This window comes from Chiloscyllium plagiosum, chromosome 39 (genome assembly GCF_004010195.1).
Source record: "Chiloscyllium plagiosum isolate BGI_BamShark_2017 chromosome 39, ASM401019v2, whole genome shotgun sequence".
NCBI lineage: Eukaryota > Metazoa > Chordata > Chondrichthyes > Orectolobiformes > Hemiscylliidae > Chiloscyllium > Chiloscyllium plagiosum.
Window position 1 is genome coordinate 3,735,798 of NC_057748.1, and position 20,635 is coordinate 3,756,432.

The 20,635-nt window shown below is 48.0% G+C and overlaps 1 protein-coding gene across 5 annotated transcripts; it reads right to left on the minus strand.

Moving 5' to 3' along the window:
- Nucleotides 1–238: 238 nt before the first annotated feature.
- Nucleotides 239–20,250, minus strand: LOC122542122 (interferon regulatory factor 3-like). 5 transcript variants are annotated; one of them, XM_043679512.1, is made up of 9 exons: nucleotides 20,226–20,250; nucleotides 16,118–16,283; nucleotides 15,181–15,352; nucleotides 12,902–13,002; nucleotides 10,146–10,200; nucleotides 6,926–7,165; nucleotides 2,110–2,475; nucleotides 1,164–1,285; nucleotides 239–485 (listed from the first exon to the last, which is right to left on the minus strand). In XM_043679512.1, the coding sequence occupies exons 2-9, from the start codon at nucleotides 16,280–16,282 to the stop codon at nucleotides 270–272; spliced, it is 1,437 nt and encodes a 478-aa protein (XP_043535447.1). In that variant the 5' UTR covers nucleotide 16,283; nucleotides 20,226–20,250; the 3' UTR covers nucleotides 239–269. The 5 variants fall into 5 exon arrangements, with proteins under 5 accessions (XP_043535447.1, XP_043535448.1, XP_043535446.1 ...); XM_043679513.1 differs by lacking the exon at nucleotides 20,226–20,250 and adding an exon at nucleotides 20,102–20,219 and having other exon boundaries at nucleotides 10,146–10,197; XM_043679511.1 differs by lacking the exon at nucleotides 20,226–20,250 and adding an exon at nucleotides 20,102–20,219.
- Nucleotides 20,251–20,635: the final 385 nt, after the last annotated feature.

The window sequence follows — 20,635 nt, forward strand, 5'->3', positions numbered from 1 at the left end:
CGAGGGTCTCCTTTCGGAGGGGCTGTTATGAGTCAAGTGTTATTGGTGTGGGATTGGATCACCTATAGTTTCTCACTTCCCAGCCTATCGACACAAGTTGGGCTTTTACAGTGATGCAACAGTTTCACAATCACTTCCCAAACCACTGCCGGATTACTTTTCTTTATAAATTTTTATCATTTCACTCATCCACCCCTTCCCCCCCCAACCCCCATCATCATGAAATTTGAACTCCCAGTCTCTGGATTAATGTGTTTATTTCGATACAGTCACTCCCTCTTGTCACCGCAATGGTCATCAGAGACCAGTTGTCCAAGGGAGGTACTGTCTGTGTACTCGACATCCATGCACTGTTCCAGTATAGACAGGAGGCTGGAGGAGGAGAGGGGGTCAGAAAGCTCGAGGTTTATAGAATCACCATTCAGTGAGGAGGCTCCCACTCCGTGTGCCAGTTCATGTAACAGCTTGAAGGTTATAGGTGTCACCTGAAAGGAGGGGAAGAAGAACCCATCAGTCCAGCGGCTGGAATCCCCTGCCATAGTTAAAACATATTTGACGCTAATTGTAGTTCTGGGCATTCAGTGCCCCTGGGCAGCTCATCGCACCTTTGAAGTGTCCCCACACCACTTGATGTAACCTGCCACAAATAGACAGCAAGGAAACTGGAGCTAAGGCAGGAGAATGCAAGTTGAGGAACACATCAGCAACCATCCTACTGAATGGCAGAACAGGTTTGAGGGGATGAATGGCCTCTTCCCATTTCCAGTGGCAGTTACAGGAGGTTGTGTTGTAGGCTGCGAAGAGAAAGTGGATATTGAGTAGAAATTTTCAGTGGTCATGTTTGAGGAAACACTCTCCGGTCCCTGTCATATTGGACTGAGGTCTTTCCCAGCTGGCAGGGTTTAAGCATCTCCACCCTCAGCTTGGATAATGTGGAATGTACAACACTAAGTAGGCCATTTGGCCCAACTACACGGGGTCTGAAAGCTCCCCTGTCAAGAGAGGAAGAGCGATTTCAGAGTTTGAGGAATAGGATTGTGGTACTGGTGGGATGGGGAAACGGGGAGAGATGCCTTGGATTCAGGGTGGAGTCAACGGAGCAGGGAGGGACAGGCCAAAGTCAAGGGGTAAAATCCACTGTGGGTATCACAGGCTGGCCTTACCTGCACCATGATCATCTTCTTATGCCAGGGTCTATCACCACAGTCTGGCCAGAGCTCCCCGAAACATAGCCAAATCGAATACTGCGGAGAGCCACGCTCAGAGTTCAGAAAGGCACACAGTTCTGTGGAGAAAGGTTTTGGAATATTTACGGTGCGGCAGAACCCAATAGCAGCCCTTGTGCTGACTAAACAGTAATGGAACTACCGGAGGTTTATACCAGTGGCTGGTTCAGACCTCACCACGTGCCCTGTCTGTGTTCCCACACCTACACCTCCCTTCAACCTGTTCACCCGCCTCTCCCCTCAGTGCCCTTACAAGTGGACTCCACAAAAATGTGGAAAAAGTTTTATTATTCTTTTGTAGGATGTGGGTGTCGCTGGCAACACCAGGGTTTATTGCCTGTACCTAAGTGCCCCTGAACTCATTAACTGTCCCGGCTATTTTCAGAGGGCAATTAAGAGTCAAACACAATTCTGTGGGTCAGCAATCACGGAGACCATCTTGGAGAACTTCCCGAAGGGACACTGATGAACCAGATGGGTTTTTACAACAATTGATGCTCACCATTACTGAAACATTAGTTTTATACCTGTTTCTTGTCAAAATAATCCCGAATTTTGTGGCCATTTCTTTCTCGACACCTGAAAGCATAGCCTGGGATCAAAGGTTTGACTTTTTGAAAAGGTAGAAACTACACCAAGTTATTGAGTGTATTTAAGACAGAGTTGGATAGGTCCTTGATTAGCAATTGATCAGGCATTAACAGGGAGAATGGAGTTGAGAAACCTATCAGACATGATCAAATGGCAGAGCAAACATGATGGGCCAAACGGCCTGAATCTACTCCTGTATCTTAGGGTCCAAGTGTGAGTCTAATGGTGACAGGTGTGGAGGATGTCTGTAATGTGACAGTGAGATGTGTGCTATGTCAACTCCAGCACCAACCTTGATGAAACTGGGGCAGGCCATACAGGACAGTGAGCTCCCTGCTGGAGATCTGTCGAGGTTCCTTACTGCTGGGGTGCTCCGTCATTGACCAGAAGGCCCTACAGCTCCCGTGTCTCTGCGCGCAGATCTGATTATTGTTCACTTCCACAGTCAGCCCTTGGCCCATCCCCTCCAACAACACATTTGTGTACACGATTTGTTGCTGGTCAGTCAAACAGGAGGCTGCGTCTGGGAACTGGAGGTCCTCCAGGTACGGGAATTTAGATTCCGATGTGTAAAACAGTCGGAATCCATTGATGTTCTTCAAAGTCTGCTCCTTCACCCTCTTGCCACGATAGTAGATTGTTATCTCAAACTCGGTTGCTGTGGAAACACAAGCTTTGTGTAAGTATTTAAATATTCCATGTTCACTGTGAATCTTTGTATCCCAAACCTTTGAGCCAGTGTCTCATTTCACCCCAGTGAAACTGTAACCTTGTAAAACAAGACATGTTTGTTTGTTACCATACCATGACCACACTGTTAGTTACCAGGGTGACACAGTGGTTAGCTATTGCTGCCTCAGAGCCCCAGGGATCCGGGTTCAATTCCACCCTCAGGCAACTGTCTGTCTGGAGTTTGCACATTCTGCCAGTGTGTGTGCGTTTCCACCGGGTGCTCCAGTTTCCTCCCACAGTCCAAAGATGAGCAGGTCAGGTGGATTAGCCATGGGAAATGTAGGATAGGGGTTGGGTCTGGTGGGTTGGTGTAGACTCAATAGGCCAGATGGCCTATGTCCACACTGTAAGGATTCTATGATGCTCTGAGACATAGAAGCAGAAGTCAGCCATCACACAGGACAGTGAAGATGGTGTTTGGTATGCTTTCCTTTATCGGTCAGAGTATTGATTATAGGAGTTGGGAGGTCATGTTGCAGCTGTACAGGACATTAGTTAGGCCACTATTGGAGTATTGCATGCAAAACTAGTCTCTCTGCTATTGGAAGGATGCTTGAAGGAGAAACATGAAAGGGTTCAGAAAAGATTTACAAGGGTGTTGGAGGGTTTGAGCTATAGGGAGAGGTTGAATAGACTGGGGCTGTTTTCCCTGGAGCGTTGGAGGCAGAGGGGTGACCTTATAGAGGTTTATAAAATCATGAGGGGCATGGATAGGATAAATAGACAAGTTCTTTTCCCTGGAGTAGGGGAGTCTAGATCTTGAGGGTATAGGTTTACGGTGAGAGGGAAAAGACATAAAAGGGACCTCAGGGGCAATGTTTTCACACAGAGGATGGTGTTTGAATGGAATGAGCTGCCAGAGGAAGTGATGGAAGCTGGTACAGTTACAACATTTAAAAGGCATCGGGATGGATATATGAATAAGAAGGGTTCGCGACTCTATTTTGATTTAATCCCTGCCCTCCCCTTCACTGTTTAATCACCCAGCACTGTGCTTTGATGTGAAGGGCACCGCTTGTCACTGGCCACTTGGGTGTTTCCTTTCTTCCTGGTGGTGGAAAATGAATAGATTTGTGCACCTTGTGTCTTTCACTGTGTCTCATACCTGCACATACACAACATGGGGGCTGGGGAAAAAATAAGCACTACCAGGGTTCAGAGGGATATGGACCAAGTGCAAGCAAATGGGACTAGATTGGGGTGGGATATCTGGTCAGCATAGACTATGACTCTACCCCACCATTCAATGAGATTATGATTGATCTGATAACCCTAATTAAAATCTGCCTGCCTGTCTATCTACATCAGACTTGAACAGCCTCAGTCTGACAACATAGAACTAATGTAATTACTTTCAGCAACTCCTCACCCGTAGACAGCATTAACTTCTGATTAATTCCACTCACAGCCAGGGTCACACCCTAGTCGTGTATTCCAAGGGTTAAGTTATCAGATGAGGTGATGTAAAATAGCACTGTGTACCTTGGAACAGAGGACCAACGGTAAAAGGGCTAATTTGAGTGGTGTTTCCAGTTATCTTCAAGAATGTACAAAGAATCCCTATAAATCCAGTCACCAAGTCCCCCTTTACTTACACATGGAGAGTCCTTGACACTGCTCCTGCTCTCTCAGAATGAACAGAACCTCTGCCACTCCTGTTTTTTTAATGCTGTTTATGTTGCTTAAATAGTTGTAATTCAGGGAAGAAGTCATTCACTACACTATCCATGCTTTCCATTTGTTGTTGAAAGTTTGTGGATAACTTTTATTGAAATGGAAGACAGGGCTTGTTTGTTTCTCTCTACTATTTGTCTTCCTGTGTTCTGCTTTTTTAGTTTCTTTCTCCTTTTGCTTCGATTTGTCTGTATTTTTCAGTGTTGTAGCCTTTCCAATGTGAGTGAACCTGCTTCTGCGGCTGGGTTTTTACGAATAAAGGACTGTCGTCAGGGAGCCGTTGCTCAGGAATCCGCACCTCCGTTCTTGCGGGTTCGAGTGGCTGTCAGAGGGGAAGGCCGTGGTGGCAAGGGTGACCAGGGGACGTGCTGGGTGCCGGGGGCCTGGGCTGGACGCTGCCGCAGGACATAGCAGGCAGGGCAGCGGTAGACGTCCAGTATGTGGCCACCGCCATCCGACGCCTCAAAACAGCGGTGCTCGGATCCGACGTAGTGCACCAGTTGAAGGACGCTCAGGTGTGCGGTGGGATCCCATCCATGCTCACCCCAGCCCGGACGGAATTTCATATTGACCCCAAGGTCCCGTACTTCCCGCGGGAGCCTGTGCCCCACAACCTGAGCCGCCTCCGGAATTTTAATTTTGTCCCTTTTAAAGGACGTAAAAAGGCCCTGTATCGACTGCTGCTGCACACCATCCCCTCTTCTCCCTCATCCACCGCCCGGACACGCCTTGGCGTGCCCATTTGCCACCGGGCGGTGGGGATCCCCAGTGGAGGGCTCTCTACGCGGGAGCCCTCCCCCTTTCTCTCGGGGATCTGGGGTGGAGGGTGCTGCACGCAGTGGTCCCCTACAACCACAGATTGCGGTGGTTCACGGACTCCCAGCCCAACTGCTTGTTCTGTGGCGCTGTGGAGTCCGTGGACCACGTGTATATTGGGTGTGGGCGTTTGCATTCCCTTTTTGATTTTCTTAAAAACCTCCTCCTCTGCTTTTGGCTGCACTTCAGTCCCACGCTCCTGCTCTTCAGGCACCCGGTACAGAGGAGGGAGGGCAGGTCTGAAGACCTCCTCGTGGGTCTGCTCCTGGCTAAACTGGCCATAAATAGGTCCAGGCAGCGGGCCGTGGAGGGGGACGTCAGGGCCGACTGCCTGCTCCTCTTCCGCGGTTACGTTAGAGCCCGGGTGTCCTTGGAGAAGGAGCACGCGGTGTCCACCAACACCCTGGAGTTGTTCAGGGAGAGGTGGGCGCCGCAGGGAGTGGAGTGCATCATTTCTCCCTCCAACTCTATTTTGATTTAGTCCCTACCCTCCCCTTCACTGTTTGATCACACAGCACTGCCCTTTGATGTGAAGGGCAGTGTTTGTCACTGGCCACCCGGGTGTTTCTTTTCTTCCTGGTGGTGGAAACTGAATAAAGATTTGTAAACCTGTTGTCTTTCACTGTGTCTCATACCTGCACACACACACCATGGGTGCTGGGGAAAATATCGCAGTTAAGCAGCAGTGTGGGGGAAAATATGGTGTAACCCAGAAAAGAAGAGGGCTGTTGTAGCAGGGTTCAGCCACTAGAGGGATGACACCACATAAACCTTGGTGCCAAACGAAAGAAATAAGATGAAACCAATAGATCTCTACACACACAAGATTCTTTATGTCAGAAAATCAATTCTTAGTGCTTAAAATGCTTTTCTCCCCCCAAACAGAAGGATTCCAAAGCTAAATTAACAGTACACCTTTGAAATAAGTGCACAGAAGACTCCCTGATTGGTAGTATTAATCCAATCAGGAAACTCATATTCCAAGAAGTCTCCCTGGCTGACCTCATTACAACCACTGCACTCTACAGTGCAGAAATAGGCCATTCAGCCCACCGAGTCTGAACTGAGACCCTCCGAACAGAGACTCACCCCATCACTGACATGGTGTTTTCCATGGCTAAACCACTTAATCTACACATCCCTGGACACTACGGACAATTTCCCATGGCCACTCCACCTAACCTGCACAGCTTTAGACTAGGAGGAAATCGGAGCACCTGGAGAAAACCCACGCAGACACGGGGGAAGAGTGTGCAAACTCCACACAGTCACCGGAGGCTGGAATTGAACCTGGGTCCCTGATGCTGAGAGTGTGCTAACCGCTGTGCTGCCCCAGTAGATGGACAGAGATTGTTTCCATTGGCACGCAAAGTCTACAAGGTGCACCCAGATCTTTCAGAAGTGAAATTAGATATATAACCTTCACACACAAGGTGTAGTCCAGTTTTGAAACTCTCTCCCTCAAATGGCAATCGATTTGGAGTTGAGGCTGAGATGAGATCAGCTATGATGGTATAGAATGGTGGAGCAGGTGTGAGGGGCTGAATGGCCTACTCCTGCTCCTAGTTCTGATGTCCCCTCACTCAGTACCGTACTGGAACAATCAGTAACTGAGTGGGATTCACAGTTACAATCTTGTGTCTCACACAACCGCAATTAAAGATACAACTTGTACTTTCACAGAACCTTTCACGAGTTCCCGACCTGCTTTAACAGCTTCCAAGGAGAATCAGAATTCCTTATTGGACGAGACAGCAATCTTTGTCCAGACCATGACTATCTGGAAGTTAGAGGGACTTGAAGTTAAACCTGTTAAATACCCACTATTTGTGTACAGAGCGCGTAGGCTGAAGGAGAGAACAAAAGACCGGAAAATTAAAACTAACCGAAGTGTCCATTCTGGAAATAGCCCCTCATCTGTGTTTGAAACTCGCCAACGTTTGGGATGACCATGTTGGGATCTTCGACTGCAAGTGGCATCGCACAGGCAGCATCTGCACCGGCAGTGGGCTGGCCACTGGGGTCTATTTGACTCAGGTTGTTTGGAGCCACAGCATAATCCAGAGCACAGTCGGAAGAATACGGGGCCGCTCCCACTTCCATCATGGTTCCTTCTCCACCGCCCCCTGAGATGAGATAGGCACCAGATCAATATGCGACAAGGTCCACTCCTGTTCCTGCTGTCCGCCATTGGGCCTTTTGGACCTTCCGTGGACAACAGCTGGTGGCATAGAGAATGGCCACCATCCCAACTGGGTGCGAGGCCACCCTCCCACCCCCGACAGGCCATCAGCCCCGCCCAGACTCAGTGGAACCTCTGAGGTGAAGTTAACTTGCCCCCAGTCTCAATACCCTGGGGGAGCATTCCATTGTTGGAGGAGGGACAGTTCAAAGTGAAGTGCAAAGACATTTGGGAGTTCTAGTCCAGGATTCTCTCAAGGTAAACTTGCAGGTTGAGTCAGTAGTTAGGAAGGCAAATACAGTGAGGGCATTTATTTTGAGAGAACTTGAATATAAAAGCTGGGATGTACTTCTGAGGTTCAAGGCTCGGGTCAGACCACATTTGGAGTGTACTGTGCAGTTTTGGGCCCCATATCTCAGGAAGGATGGACTGGCCTTGGAGCATGTTCAGAGGAGGTTCACGAGAACAGTCCCAGAAATGAAAGACATAATGTATGAGGAATGTTTGAGGACTCAGGGTTTATACTCATTGTAGTTTAGAAGGATGAGAGGGGATCTAATTGAAACATACAGGATATTGAATGGCTTGGACAGAGTAGATGTTGGGAAGATGTTTCCATTGGTAAGAGAGACTAGAACGCAAGGGGATAGCCTTAGAGTAAAGGGAAGACCTTTTCGAATGGTGATAAGGGGAAACTTCTTCAGTCAGAGAGTGGTGAACCTATGGAATACATTGCCACAGAAGGCTGTGGAGGCCGGGTCATTGAGTATATTTAAGACTGAGATAGATAGGTTCTTGAGTAGCAAGAGGATCAAGGGTTACGGGGAGAAAGTGGGAGAATGGGATTGAAAAGTCTATCAGCCACGATTGAATGGTGGAGCAGACTCGATGGGCATGAAAGGCCTAATTTCTGCCCTTAGGGTCTTATAGCTCCTGGGCCACGGGAACAGGTTTCTGGTAGCCACGAAAGCAATGCCAGGGAGAGTGGCTAGACAATGGATTACAGCGTTGTCAAGGATGGTCTATTTAAGGGCGGAGCAGAATTTTGGAATCAACGTATTCAGGAGAGATCACTATACACAGTGGTGGGATTTGTGCCTGGGACTCCTGGCTCAGATATAGGGACACTACCATCACCTCAAAAGACCCCCTAAGAATGGACCAGACCTGTTTTTCTGAACAACCTGTTCAAAAGATGTTATTACCCCCATTTTGGAGCAGGTGAGACTTGAACCCAGACCTCCTGGTTTAGGAGTAGGGTCACTACTACAGCACCCAAAATAGCCCCATAGCATGTACGAGACCACGCTCCACAGATAACAGACAGCAGTGTATGCTCATTGGAGCATATGTTTAGGGGCTAGTTTTCTTTGATAGGATAGCGTACCCTTAACGTATATTATTCGATTGGAAACACGGGGTGATTTACTACTGGTGGTTACGAGATGGGGAAAAAAAACAAAATGGGTGATTTGGTGATGGGGAATAACATATCAATCATATGTAAGAGAACTTCTGGATATGGGATTAAAAGTAAAGGAAAGAGCCTCGTCTTTTGTAAGGTTATTTTGGGGGAGACGGTGTGTCCCTACCTCACACCAAGAAGCCCCAGGTTTGAGTCCAATCTACTCCAAAAGCATGTAACAACATATTTTCCGATTTAACCTGTTCAGACATATCAGCAGCTTGTTACTGGTGTGTGAAATTCTCACCTGCCCCAGAGTTGTGTCCTGACAGGTTGGTTTGTTTTTTCCTGTGTTTTTATTTTAAGAAAGGGCCAGTTTTTCCCCCAGAACAGGGGGGGTTGGTTAGAGAGCAGACTGGGGTTTGCTTTAAATTATGAAATGCAAGCAAACCGTTGAGGAGAGCAGACAGACTCTAGCTTTGGATAACCCGGCGATTTCACAGTAGGCCAGCCCACAACCAGAGAACTCAGGTTCATCTGTCACAGGGGGTTGGGTTAACTCAGTACTTTAGTGAAGGTGGAGTTTGCGTGCTGAGGTTTTCAATAGAAGAGCTTTTTTTTTAAATTCATTCACAGGATGAGGGATTCAGTGCCCAGGCCAGCATTATTGCCCATCCCTAATTACCCAGAAGGCAGTTAAGAGTCAATTCACATTGCTGTGGGTCTGGAGTCACGTGTAGGCCAGACCAGGCAAGGATGGCAGTTTCCTTCCCTAAGGGGCATTAGTGAAACAAATTAGTTTTACTGACAATCGATTCATGGTTATTATTAGACTCATCATTTCCAAGTTTTTATTGAATTCAAATTCCACCATCTGCCTTGTGGTGAGATTCAAACCCAGGTCCCCGGTATATTTCTTGAGTCTCTGGATTGGCAATTCAGCAATAATAGGGCTAAGCCATCACTTCCCCTTCCTCTCTAAATACCCCAGCTCCTATCTCCATGGAGACTGGTCCTTCAACCCCATCGTTATGCTCCTGTTGATGCCCTCAGTTCCACAGTCTCCAGGTACTTAAGGGAAAACCAAAAAAAACCTTAAAATTCCTACCCTCCCCCACCATTTTCTGTCAGACGGTAAAGTCTCGTTGCTCAAATGTCCAAAGCAATGCATGAACCCTGACCTTTGGAGGTCAGAGATGAGTGTTAGCCACTGAGTCAGCAAGGGGGATGGAGCTAATGGAGAAAAGGCAAACTAATTACCCCCAAAGGGATAGCGACGGTTTGCCCCCGCCCGACACCCCATGCCTGAAGGTACAAAACCAATTGGTCACCCCATTGAATCTTGAACAACCCTAAGATTGGGGGCGGGGGGGATCAGTGCTTGAATTGGCCTCAGTGCCCTTTTGTAAAAATCCACTTGCGATTGACTATTTGCGTCGGCGGGGAAAAGCCGAGGGTTTTAGCGATATCAAAGACACAGACAGCTATAGTATGATAGAGACGAAACAATGTTGTTTACCTGACTCCCAGTCGAATATCGTCATGTCTCGCAAACTGCTCTCCAGGGTCCCCTGCTGAAAGACAGAGTTAAGATTATCCCACGGAGCGAACTAACACCACTCCCTCAGAAAACACAACTCCGATTCCAAGCCTGATCAACTTGGTAATGACTCTAGCAAGGTCAGCCCAATGGATCTCATAGCATATGAGTTCCCTGATTGGGGCTATTAAGCTGGTTCAATCAGGGAGCCCTGGCTGACAGATATATACTGGAGTGTCATAAGTTCTGTTCACTCCGAGAGCTGGCTCTGAGGGAGCGAGGTCAGTGTCGAGGACTCTCCATTTGTAAATAAAAGGGATCCTAGTGTCGGGATACCAGCTTCTGTGGAGATATTTTAGACACTTTCACGAGAATCTTTCAGCCATCGAATATTGTGAAGGGATCCTCTAGCCTCAGTGGGTATCCATGGCAACTTATGATCTCTGGGGAACAATTCAAGATCCAGGTAAGTATTTTCTCCCCCCACCAGGAACAAGATAGTGGAGTGGCCTAATCTAAGTTGTTAATATTACAAAGGGGTGTGTGACTGGGTGGACTCAGGAAAGATGTCTCCACAGGGAATTAGAGAGGAGTGAGGGACCAGTTACACAACTAGGCAGTGTTCAATCCTTGGAAGTTAGCAACCCATTTAGTCTTGTTCCATAATGGCATCAGGATCAGCTGATATCAAAGTGGAACAAATTGGACAAGAAGTCTTCTGGACAGGCTTTTGAGTTGATCCTAGAATCATTGAGTCATACAGCATGGAAACAGTCCAACCAGTCCATACCAACCACAGTCCCACACCAAACCAGTCTCACCTGCCTGCTCCTGGCCGATGTCCCTCCAAACATTTCCTATTCATGTACTTATCCAAATGTCTTTTAAACATTATAACTGTACCTGCATCCACCACTTCCTCTGGAAGTTTATTCCACACACAAGCTACTCTGTGCCCCTAATGTCTGTTTAAATCTTTCTCCTCTGACCTTAAATATATGCCCCCGCTCTTGAAATCCCTCACTCTAGGGAAAAGATACCTGCCATTCACCTTATCTATGCTCCTCATGGTTTTATAAACCTCTACAAGGTCACCCCTCAACCCCCTATACTCCAGTGAAAAAGGTCCCAGACTATCCAGTGTCTCCTCATAACTCAAACCCTCCATTCCCAGCAGCTTCCTGGTAAATCTCTCCTGAGCCCTCTCCAACTTAATACTATCCTTCCTATAGCAGGGTGACCAGAACTGGACACAGTACTCCTGAAGAGGCCTCACCAGTGTCCTGTACAACCTCAACATGATTAGATTAGATTGCCTACAGTGTGGAAACAGGCCCTTCGGCCCAACAAGTCCACACTGACCCTTCGAACAGTAACCCACCCAGACCCATTTCCCTCTGACTAATGCACCTAGAACCATGGGCAATGTCCCATGGCCAATTCGCCCAACCTGCACATCTTTGGACTGTGGGAGGAAACAGGAGCACCCGGAGCAAACCCGCACAGACACGGAGAGAATGCCTGAGGCTGGAATCGAACCTGGGACCCTGGTGCTGTGAGACAGCAGTGCTAACCACTGTGCCACCCCCAACATGATGTCCCACCTTTCACTGGATGAGATCCAAGGCCATTATGAAGCTGCAGAGATCAAACGAGGTAGAAATATTAAAGCAGTTTTGTTGAAAAACGCAAGCATGAGAAGGAAGCGCTTCAGAAAGCTCCGGAAGAAAAACGGTCAGCTTCGGGAAAACGGCAGAAGAGGAACTGTCCAATGGTGGAGCTAAGAGTGAGAGATGTGACGCCCAAGTGGGTGTGCTGAGGGGAGAAGGAAAATCAGGTGGAAGAAATGTGAGAGAGTAAAAAGAGATCAAAGAACAAAGTGAAGGTGAGCTCCATGTCAATTTTGTTTTTACTTTATTCAGAATTTGAGAATTTTCAAACCTACGCAGAGGTGTTTGATTTTTAAATACTCAGTGTGGGAACTCCCCCTCATTTGTAACAATGCTGGAAAAGTGTGGAACACTGAACAAACAGGGTTTTGTATCCTTTTTGTAAGTAATTCAGTGGATTATTCATCCCTTGCCTCCCAGACCAGATAACAACACACCGCCCACCCCCCATCTAAACCCCGACAGCCCCTCACCCACCAATCACCCAGAGGGACAATTAAGAGCCAATTACACAGCTGTAGGTATGAGGTCACTTGTAATGCAGACTGGGTAAAGATGGCAGTTTCCTTCCCGAGAGGACATTAGTGAACCAGATGGGATGTTCCTGACAAAGGATTCATGGTCATCATTCGATTCTTAATTCCAGATCTTTTTTTGTAATGAATTCAAATTCCATCATATGCTGTGGCAGGATTTGAACCTGGGTCCCCAGACATTAAAATTCCAACCCTCCCCCACCATCTTCTGTCCAAACAGTTGAACCTGTGTCTCTGGATTAACACTTATGCCCGAAACGTTGATTCTCCTGCTCCTTTGATGCTGCCTGACCTGCTGCGCATTTTTAAGCTCTGATCCCCAGCATCTGCAGTCCTCACTTTCTCCTCTCTGGATTAATACCACCAGCGATAATACCACCAGGCCACTGCCTCACTTTTATTCATGTGAAGCACAAACAGCAGCTTGGATTGGATGGGCTGAATGGCCCCCACTGTTGCGCTGGAAACTGCTCATTCACAAAACCCCACAGTCAGTGGGTCATCAAACGTCGTAAATTGTAACACGTACCACGTTTGGGGATGAGCCCGAGGAGAGTCCAGGGCTGGCGCTGTCGATGGCAGGACTGACTTCCTCACTCTCCTCCTCGGCACTGGCCCCACTCTGCTGGCCTTTCAGTGAAAAAGAACAAGGCTTTCAGTGAGACACAGTCAACTTTATAACTTCACACAGCAGGAGGGAGTACAGAAACCTAGGCACTCATACTATGTCAGTGCCAATGGCAGGTCTTTCTCTGTAATCTTTCAGGAGTCGCTGGCCTGGGGAGTATTTATTGTCCATCCCTAATTGCCCTTAGGCCGAGTGGCTCCCTAGGCCACTTCAGAGGGCAGTTAAGAGTTAATCACAATCACATCGTCAGGAGTCTGGAGTCATGTGTAGACCAGACCGGGTAAGTGCAGCAGATTTCCTTCCTGAAAAGATTTTAATGAATGAGATGGATGCATATATGGATCCACAGTTGAATTCGACCAGCTTTCTCAGTCATTGAGAGGCATCAGCGCTGAAAATGTGTTGCTGGAAAAGCGCAGCAGGTCAGGCAGCATCCAAGGAGCAGGAGAATCGACGTTTCGGGCATGAGCCCTTCTTCAGGAAGCCCTCCTCGGCTCATACCCGAAAGGTCGATTCTCCTGCCCCTTGGATGTTGCCTGACCTGCTGCGCTTTTCCAGCATCACATTTTCAGCTCCGATCTCCAGCATCTGCAGTCCTCACTTTCTCCATTGAGAGGCATCAGCAAAGAATCTGACCAAAAACAAAAAAAAGAGTGTTGGAGATCACAGCAGGACCGGCAACATCCGTGGAGAGAAGCAGAGAGACGGCCAGCTAATGTTTCAAGTCAAATGACCCCTTGTCAGAGCTGAATCTGATACCAAAGTCTGAAGACTGGGCAGGTTCAAGGGAATCGGGAGCAAATCTCCTTGCTGGGTGGAGTCATACCTGGCACACCGATGGTCACGATTGTTCAAGATCAGTCACGTCAACTCCAGGACATCTCATCAGGGGTTCCTCAGAGTCAATACTTGATAATCAATTTGTTCAGAAATGGTATTGCACACTTCTGAGCCAGGTGGGGCTTGAACCTGGGCCTCCTGGTTCAGAGTTATGGACAATACCACTGCACCACAAGTGCCCCGAATCCCCACATTAGTCTCCTAGGCCCAACCATCTTCAGCTGATTCATCAATGACCTTCCCTCCACTATAAAGGTCTGAAGTGGGGATATTCAGCACAATTTGTGACTCCTCAGATACTGAAGCAGTCCATGTTCAAATGCAACAAGATCTGGACAATATCCAGGCTTAAACTGACAAATGGAAAGTAACATTCATGTCACACAAATGCCAGGCTATGACCATCACCCATAAGAGACAATCTAATCACTGCCCCTTGACATCACCAAATCCCCCACTATCAACATTCTGGGGATTAACATTGACCAGAAACTCAACTGAACTCACCACACAAACAGTGGCTGCAAGAGCAGATCACAGGCTGGGAATACTGTAGTGACCCACCTCCTGACTCCCCAAAGCCTATCCACAATCTACAAGGCACAAGTCAGGAGTGTGATGGAACACCCCCCACTTGCCTGCATGGGTGCAGTCCCAACATCACTCAGGAAGCTTGACACCATCCAGGACAAAGCAGCCGCTTGATTGGCACCACACCCAGAAGCATCCCCTCCCTCCACTCTATAGCAGCAGTGTGTACCATCGACAAGATGCACTGCAGAAACTCAACAAGGCTCCTTCGACAGCACCTTCTCAAACTATGACTTCACCCACCCAGAAGGGAAAAGAGGAGCAGGAGCAAGAGTAGGCTATTCGGCCCTTCAAACCTGCTTTGATATTCAATTATGATCATGTCTGATCATGTGGCTCAATAGCCTGCTCCCAATTTCTCTCCAGACCCTTTGATCCCTTCAGGCCTAAGAACTACATCGAACTCCTTCTTGGAATATTTTGTCCTCAACCAAAGGACAAGAACAGCAGATACATGGGAACACCACCTCCTGCCAGTTCCCTTCCAAGCCACTCACCATCCTGGCTTGGAAATATATCGCCGTTCCTTCAGTGTCGTTGGGTCCAAATCCTGTAGTTACCTCCCTAAGGACATTGTGAGTCTATCTCCAGCCCATGGATTGCAGTAGTTCAATAAGGCAGCTCACCCCCACCTTCCCAATGGCAACTAGGCAACTAAATATTGTCCAGTCAGAATAATAAATAAATTGCCCCATTCCAGAGGCTTGAGAACATAGTCTCTTGTAGCCTTGAGAGAGCAGAATACTCACCAATGCTCTGGATCTCATAAATCAGGTGAGGTCTCTCAGAATTATTCCTACTGTCAACCACGCGGTGAAAATGCTTCTTCCGATTCAGAGCACTGCGAAAGTTTCTCTTCCATACAATAGGGTCACGAACATCAATCCCTGGCTTATATCGGCCACTTGCTATCGCCCAAGCCTGCGGAATATTTAAAATGTATTCATCCTTACCCTGCTGAACTCAGCTTCCACACAGACTCACAGTCTTGAATAAACAGGAACTTAAGCAACTATTACTACTGATCTTGGATTGTACAGAAATTGCTGGAAAAGTTCAGCAGGTCTGGCAGTGCCTGTGGAGAGAAATCAGAGTTAACATTCCGGGTCAAGACCTGAAACATTAACCCTGATTTCTCACAGCACTGGTGGAAGGAGCATGGCTGCCTTCCAAGCAGTTGACCCGGGTTCAATTCCCGGCCATCACAAGCTGAGCCTTTATTTTTTTTAAAAAAAACAAATCAACAACAATCCTGATTTCTCTCCACAGATGCTGCCAGACCTGCTGAGCTTTTCCAACAATTCCTGATTTACAGCATCCACAGTTCTTTCAATTTTTCACTTTGGTATTCTATATAGTTACACAGTAAGAAATGTTACCCGGCTGAATTAATGGATACAAGTTTGTTTCTCTTTCTATGTACTCAGAAGTGCTATCACACACAATTGAGCGACTCTCCCACCTTCAAAATCACCATGACTTTTTTCTTGCTTATTTTAAAAACGACTATCCACCACCAGTCCTGTGCAGACAACCCAATATTCGCACACAGAGTCCATTACGGGCACTACATGCCAATAGGTTTTTTTTAAAAAGCAGGAGAATAGAATTCGTCACAATCAGGATTACTTCAAAAATCAAGCCACCAATCATTTTTGGACAAGTAAGAAGTTGACACAACTGCACCTCAAATATTTTGAAGTCATCTTCAGAAACGTCGTGCCTCGAGTGATGTTTCCAGGGGATCTGGAATCGAGTTCTCTCCGCATTCAGCCAATAGAGGCCAGGGTACAGCCCACTGTTTATCTGCTCAATAAGCCAATCGCACAACAACGGCTTCTGGGAACCCATTCTGTCGGGATCAAAGGAAAAAGTAGGAATTTTTAAAAATTTTGTTCATGGGATATGGACATATATGAATTGGAAGGGTTGAGAGAGACACGTGCCAGTGCTTACAAATGGGACTAGATTACTTCAGGGACGTCTGGTCAGCATGGACGAGTTGGGCTGAAGTGTCTGTTTCAGTGTGGCAGTTAAGAACCAGCCACATCGCTTTGGGTCTGGAGTCACATGAAGGCCAGACTGGGTAAGGATAGTAGTTTCCTTCCCTGAAGGACATTAGTGAACCAGATGGGATTTTCCAACAATCAGATTCAGAGTCATCAAATTAGACTCTTAATTCCTGATCCTTTTATTGAATTCAAATGCCACCAGCCGCCCTGGTGGGATTCGAACCTGGGTCCCCAGAACATGACCTGGGTCTCTGGATTAATAGTTCAGCAATAATGCCACTAGGCCATCATGCCCCCAGGGAGCTGAAGCGCTGGAGCAAAAGCAATGAGGAGGAATAATCTGGTGGGTGGGCGAGGGTGGGGTTGGTGATGAAGAGAGAAATGGAGTATGCAGCACAGAGAGGACAAGAAAGACATTTTTGGAAAATGTGACGCAACGCGAGACAGATTTTCTGACATCAACTGAGATCTTTCTTCAATGTTCCTCAGCTCCATGATCATACATGGAATCCCTACAGTGAGGCAAAAGGCCACTCCCTTACCCCAAGACTGTGATCCTGTAACTAAGGGAAGCACCTCTCAGCGTCCACTCAATCAAGAAAGAAAGGCATACATTTACATAGCAACCGTCCCAGCCACTAGATGCCTCAAAATGCTTTATTGCCACCGAAGTTCCTTGGAAGCGAGCCACAAGATGCACAGCAAGATTCCACAGACATAGTGAGCAGATTGTCTGTTTGGATGTTTTCTGGTCCACCTGCTCAGAGATGTTATTACACCCCCCTGCAGTAGGTGGGATTTGAACCCAGGCCTGCTGGTCCAGGGGTAAGGACACTACCCCTGCACCTTAAGTTGCCCTGAGTAAATTTGCTCCCCCTCCTCACAATGCCTTCCATTACACCATGGTAGGGACACCACCACTGTACCACAAGAGGACCCCTCTTGCTCTGAATTTTTTTTTATTTTAACCCATTTTCAGAGACGTTATTGCACAGCGCTAGAGCAAGTTGGGAGTGAACCCAGGCCTCCACTCAAGAGGGGGGACATTACAACTATGCCACAAGTGCCCTTAGTTACTTTCTTTGTACTGATGGGAATAATTACCAGCTCAAATCATCCAAGAATATAATCGCCTGCACTTTCTCCTCGATTTGTCCAGCACTGAAAATATCAGGCTGAACTTTAACCCTGTTGTCAGGAAATGGAGGGGAATTTGGAGCTGTAGGGAGTTAGATCTAGCTGCTTTGGGCACATTTACGGCTCTCAGTCTCCCAGCTCCAAATCCAAGCATGATATTTTGCCAATCCATTAATGAAGCAACCCTGAATTTCATAAAGGCTGTGAACTAGAGTGTCCTGTGCTTTTTCATAGAAGAATCGTAGAATGTGGAAGCAGGCCATTTGATCCATCAACTCCCTGCTGACCCTCTGATAAGCTTCTTGTCCAGGCTCACCCTCATCACTCTGCATTTCCCATGGCTGATGCACCTAACCTACACGTCCCTGGACTGAGGGGAAACCCACGCAGACACAGGGTGAATGTGCAAACTCCACACAGACAGTCACCCAAGGCTGTAATTGAACCCAGGTTCCCAGCGCTATGAGGCAGCCGTGCTAACCACTGAGCCACCGTGCTGCACTTTTTCCTTTCCCTTGTGTTTGCAAATGAAAAAGAGCTGTGTTACCATAGTCCCACCAGGCCATAGGGCTATTCTCTCATTGGAGGCAGAGTGAGAAAGAGAGACAACTGGTGGGATTTTAACCTGAGGGACACCTCACCTCAGGCGAGAGGAGACAGTGAGAAGGAGAGTCCCTCACCAGCGTGGGAATTGAACCCACTCTGTTGGCATTACAAACCAGCTGTTCAACCACTTGAGCTAAATGATAAATTTTAAAGCAAACAGCTAAAAGGGGTTATTATTTGCAAAGGATACTCATTATAGTTAATCGCGGAACCATTATGGTGCAGAAAGAGGCCATTGGATCACTACATGTGGAGATGATATCATTGCGCCTCGTGGTGGTGATGTCATCACAGCTGCGCATGGCGTCTGATGAATGACATTATCAACCCGCCCCAGTGCATGCGCAGCAGTGCAGCCAACGTGTCTGCATGTCGACCATTGGCGATTCCTGCAGAAACGTTCATCACCTCCACCATCCCACCATCCTCCCGTAAAAACGTTAACCTTTACTCCCAATTCCTCCACCTCCGCTGCATCTGCTCAGAACATTCCAGATGGCCTCCTATTTCAAGGACTGCAATTTCCCCTTCCACGTGATCAACAATGCCCTCCAGCACATCTCCACCACTTCTTGCACCTTCAATCCCACCCCTCCAAACACAACAATGATAGAAATCCCCACCCTGGTCCTCACCTTCCATCCCACCAACCTCTGAATACAACGCAGCCTCCTCTGCCATTTCTGCCACCTACAGACAGATTCCACCACCAGAGATATGTTTCCCTCACCACCCTTTTCAGCATTCTGCAGAGGCCCTTCCCTCCGCAACTCCCTCATTAGCTCCACACCCCCCACCAACCCACCCTCCCCTCCTGGCACCTTCCCTTGCCACTGCGAGAGGTGTAAAACCTGCGCCCACACCTCCCCCCTCATCTCCATCCAAGGCCCCAAAAGGATTCTTCTACATTCGACAGAGATTTTCATGGTCTCCTCCACATTGGGGAGGCAGGACGCCAACTTGCAGAATGTTTCAAAGAACATCTCTGGAACACATGCACCAATCAACCCACTGCCCTGTGGCCGAACACTTCAACTCCCACTCCCACTCCACCAAGGACATGCAGGCCCTGGGCCTTGTCCATTGCCAAATCCTAACCATCAGACTACTGAGAGAAGAATACCTCATCTTCTAAGATTAGATCCCTACAGTGTGGAAACAGACCCTTCAGCCCAACAAGTCCACACCAACCCCCTGAAGAGTAACCCACCCTGACACATTTCCCTCTGATTAATACACCTCACACTGTGGGCAATTTAGCATGGCCAATTCACCTGACCTGCACATCTTTGGATTGTGGGAGGAAACCGGAGCACCTGGAGGAAACCGACACCGACATGGGGAGAACGTGCAAACTCCACACAGACAGTTGCCCGAGGCTGGGATTGAACCCTGGTCCCTGGCGCTGTGAGGCAGCAGTGCTAACCACTGAGCCACCGTGCCGCCTTGGGACCCTCTACCCACACAGAATCAAAGCCGATTTCACTGGTTTCCTCCACCCTCCTTATTCCAGATCCAACCCTGCAACTTAGCGCCGCCCTCTTGGCCTGTCCATCTTCCTTCCCACCTATCCGCTCCACCCTATCACCATTGCTCCCCACCTTTATTTACCTATCACCTTCCTAGCTACCTTCCCCCAGCCCCAACCCTACCATTCATCTCTCAGTCCCCTTTGGCCTCATTCCTGATGAAGGGCTTATGCTCGAAATGTTGACTCTCCTGCTCCTCGGATGCTGCCTGACCTGCTGTGCTTTTCCAGCACCACCCTTTTTGACCCCGACCTGCAGCCCTCACTCCCTCCACCTGTTTTATTACCACCGATTGCTGGAGATCGATCTGTTTCTCCGGCGAGGACTGTTAACCGCAGCCCCCCCTCTCCGTCCTACCTCAGGGAAGTGAACGAAAGCATCTTTACCTGGAGCTTTATTTTCAAAGGGTCTACTCCAATCTTGCAGCAGCCACTGAACTGTTGCAGGACACAGCGATGCCAGGTTTCTGGGCTAGTTCCCCCCCCCAGAACCAGATCACTTCTTACTTACACTTCAGGATTTCCTCTGGCCAGCCAATTGCTAATAAACGCCAGCCAGCTCCACCTTCCCTGACATCAGTTCCTCTGGTATCGCTCGAAGTCTTAAAGGGAAGTTTCCCCAGCTCTGCTGTTGTGGATTTCAGAATTGCCCAAGAGCCAAAGTTTACCAGCAGAAATTCCCGTGACGCAGAAAATGGATTATCCGCCCTTTGTTTAGAGTGCAAGTTAGAAAGTTCATCTCTGGAAACCGTGATGGGGAGGTGCCGGTGTTGGACTGGGGTGTACAAAGTTAAAAATCACACAGCACCAGGGGGTGGGGATGGTTTAACCCGTTTTAACCCCTGCCCTTCTAGAGATGGTTAAAAATCACACAGCACCATGGGGTGAGGATGGTTTAACCCGTTTTAACCCCTGCCCTTC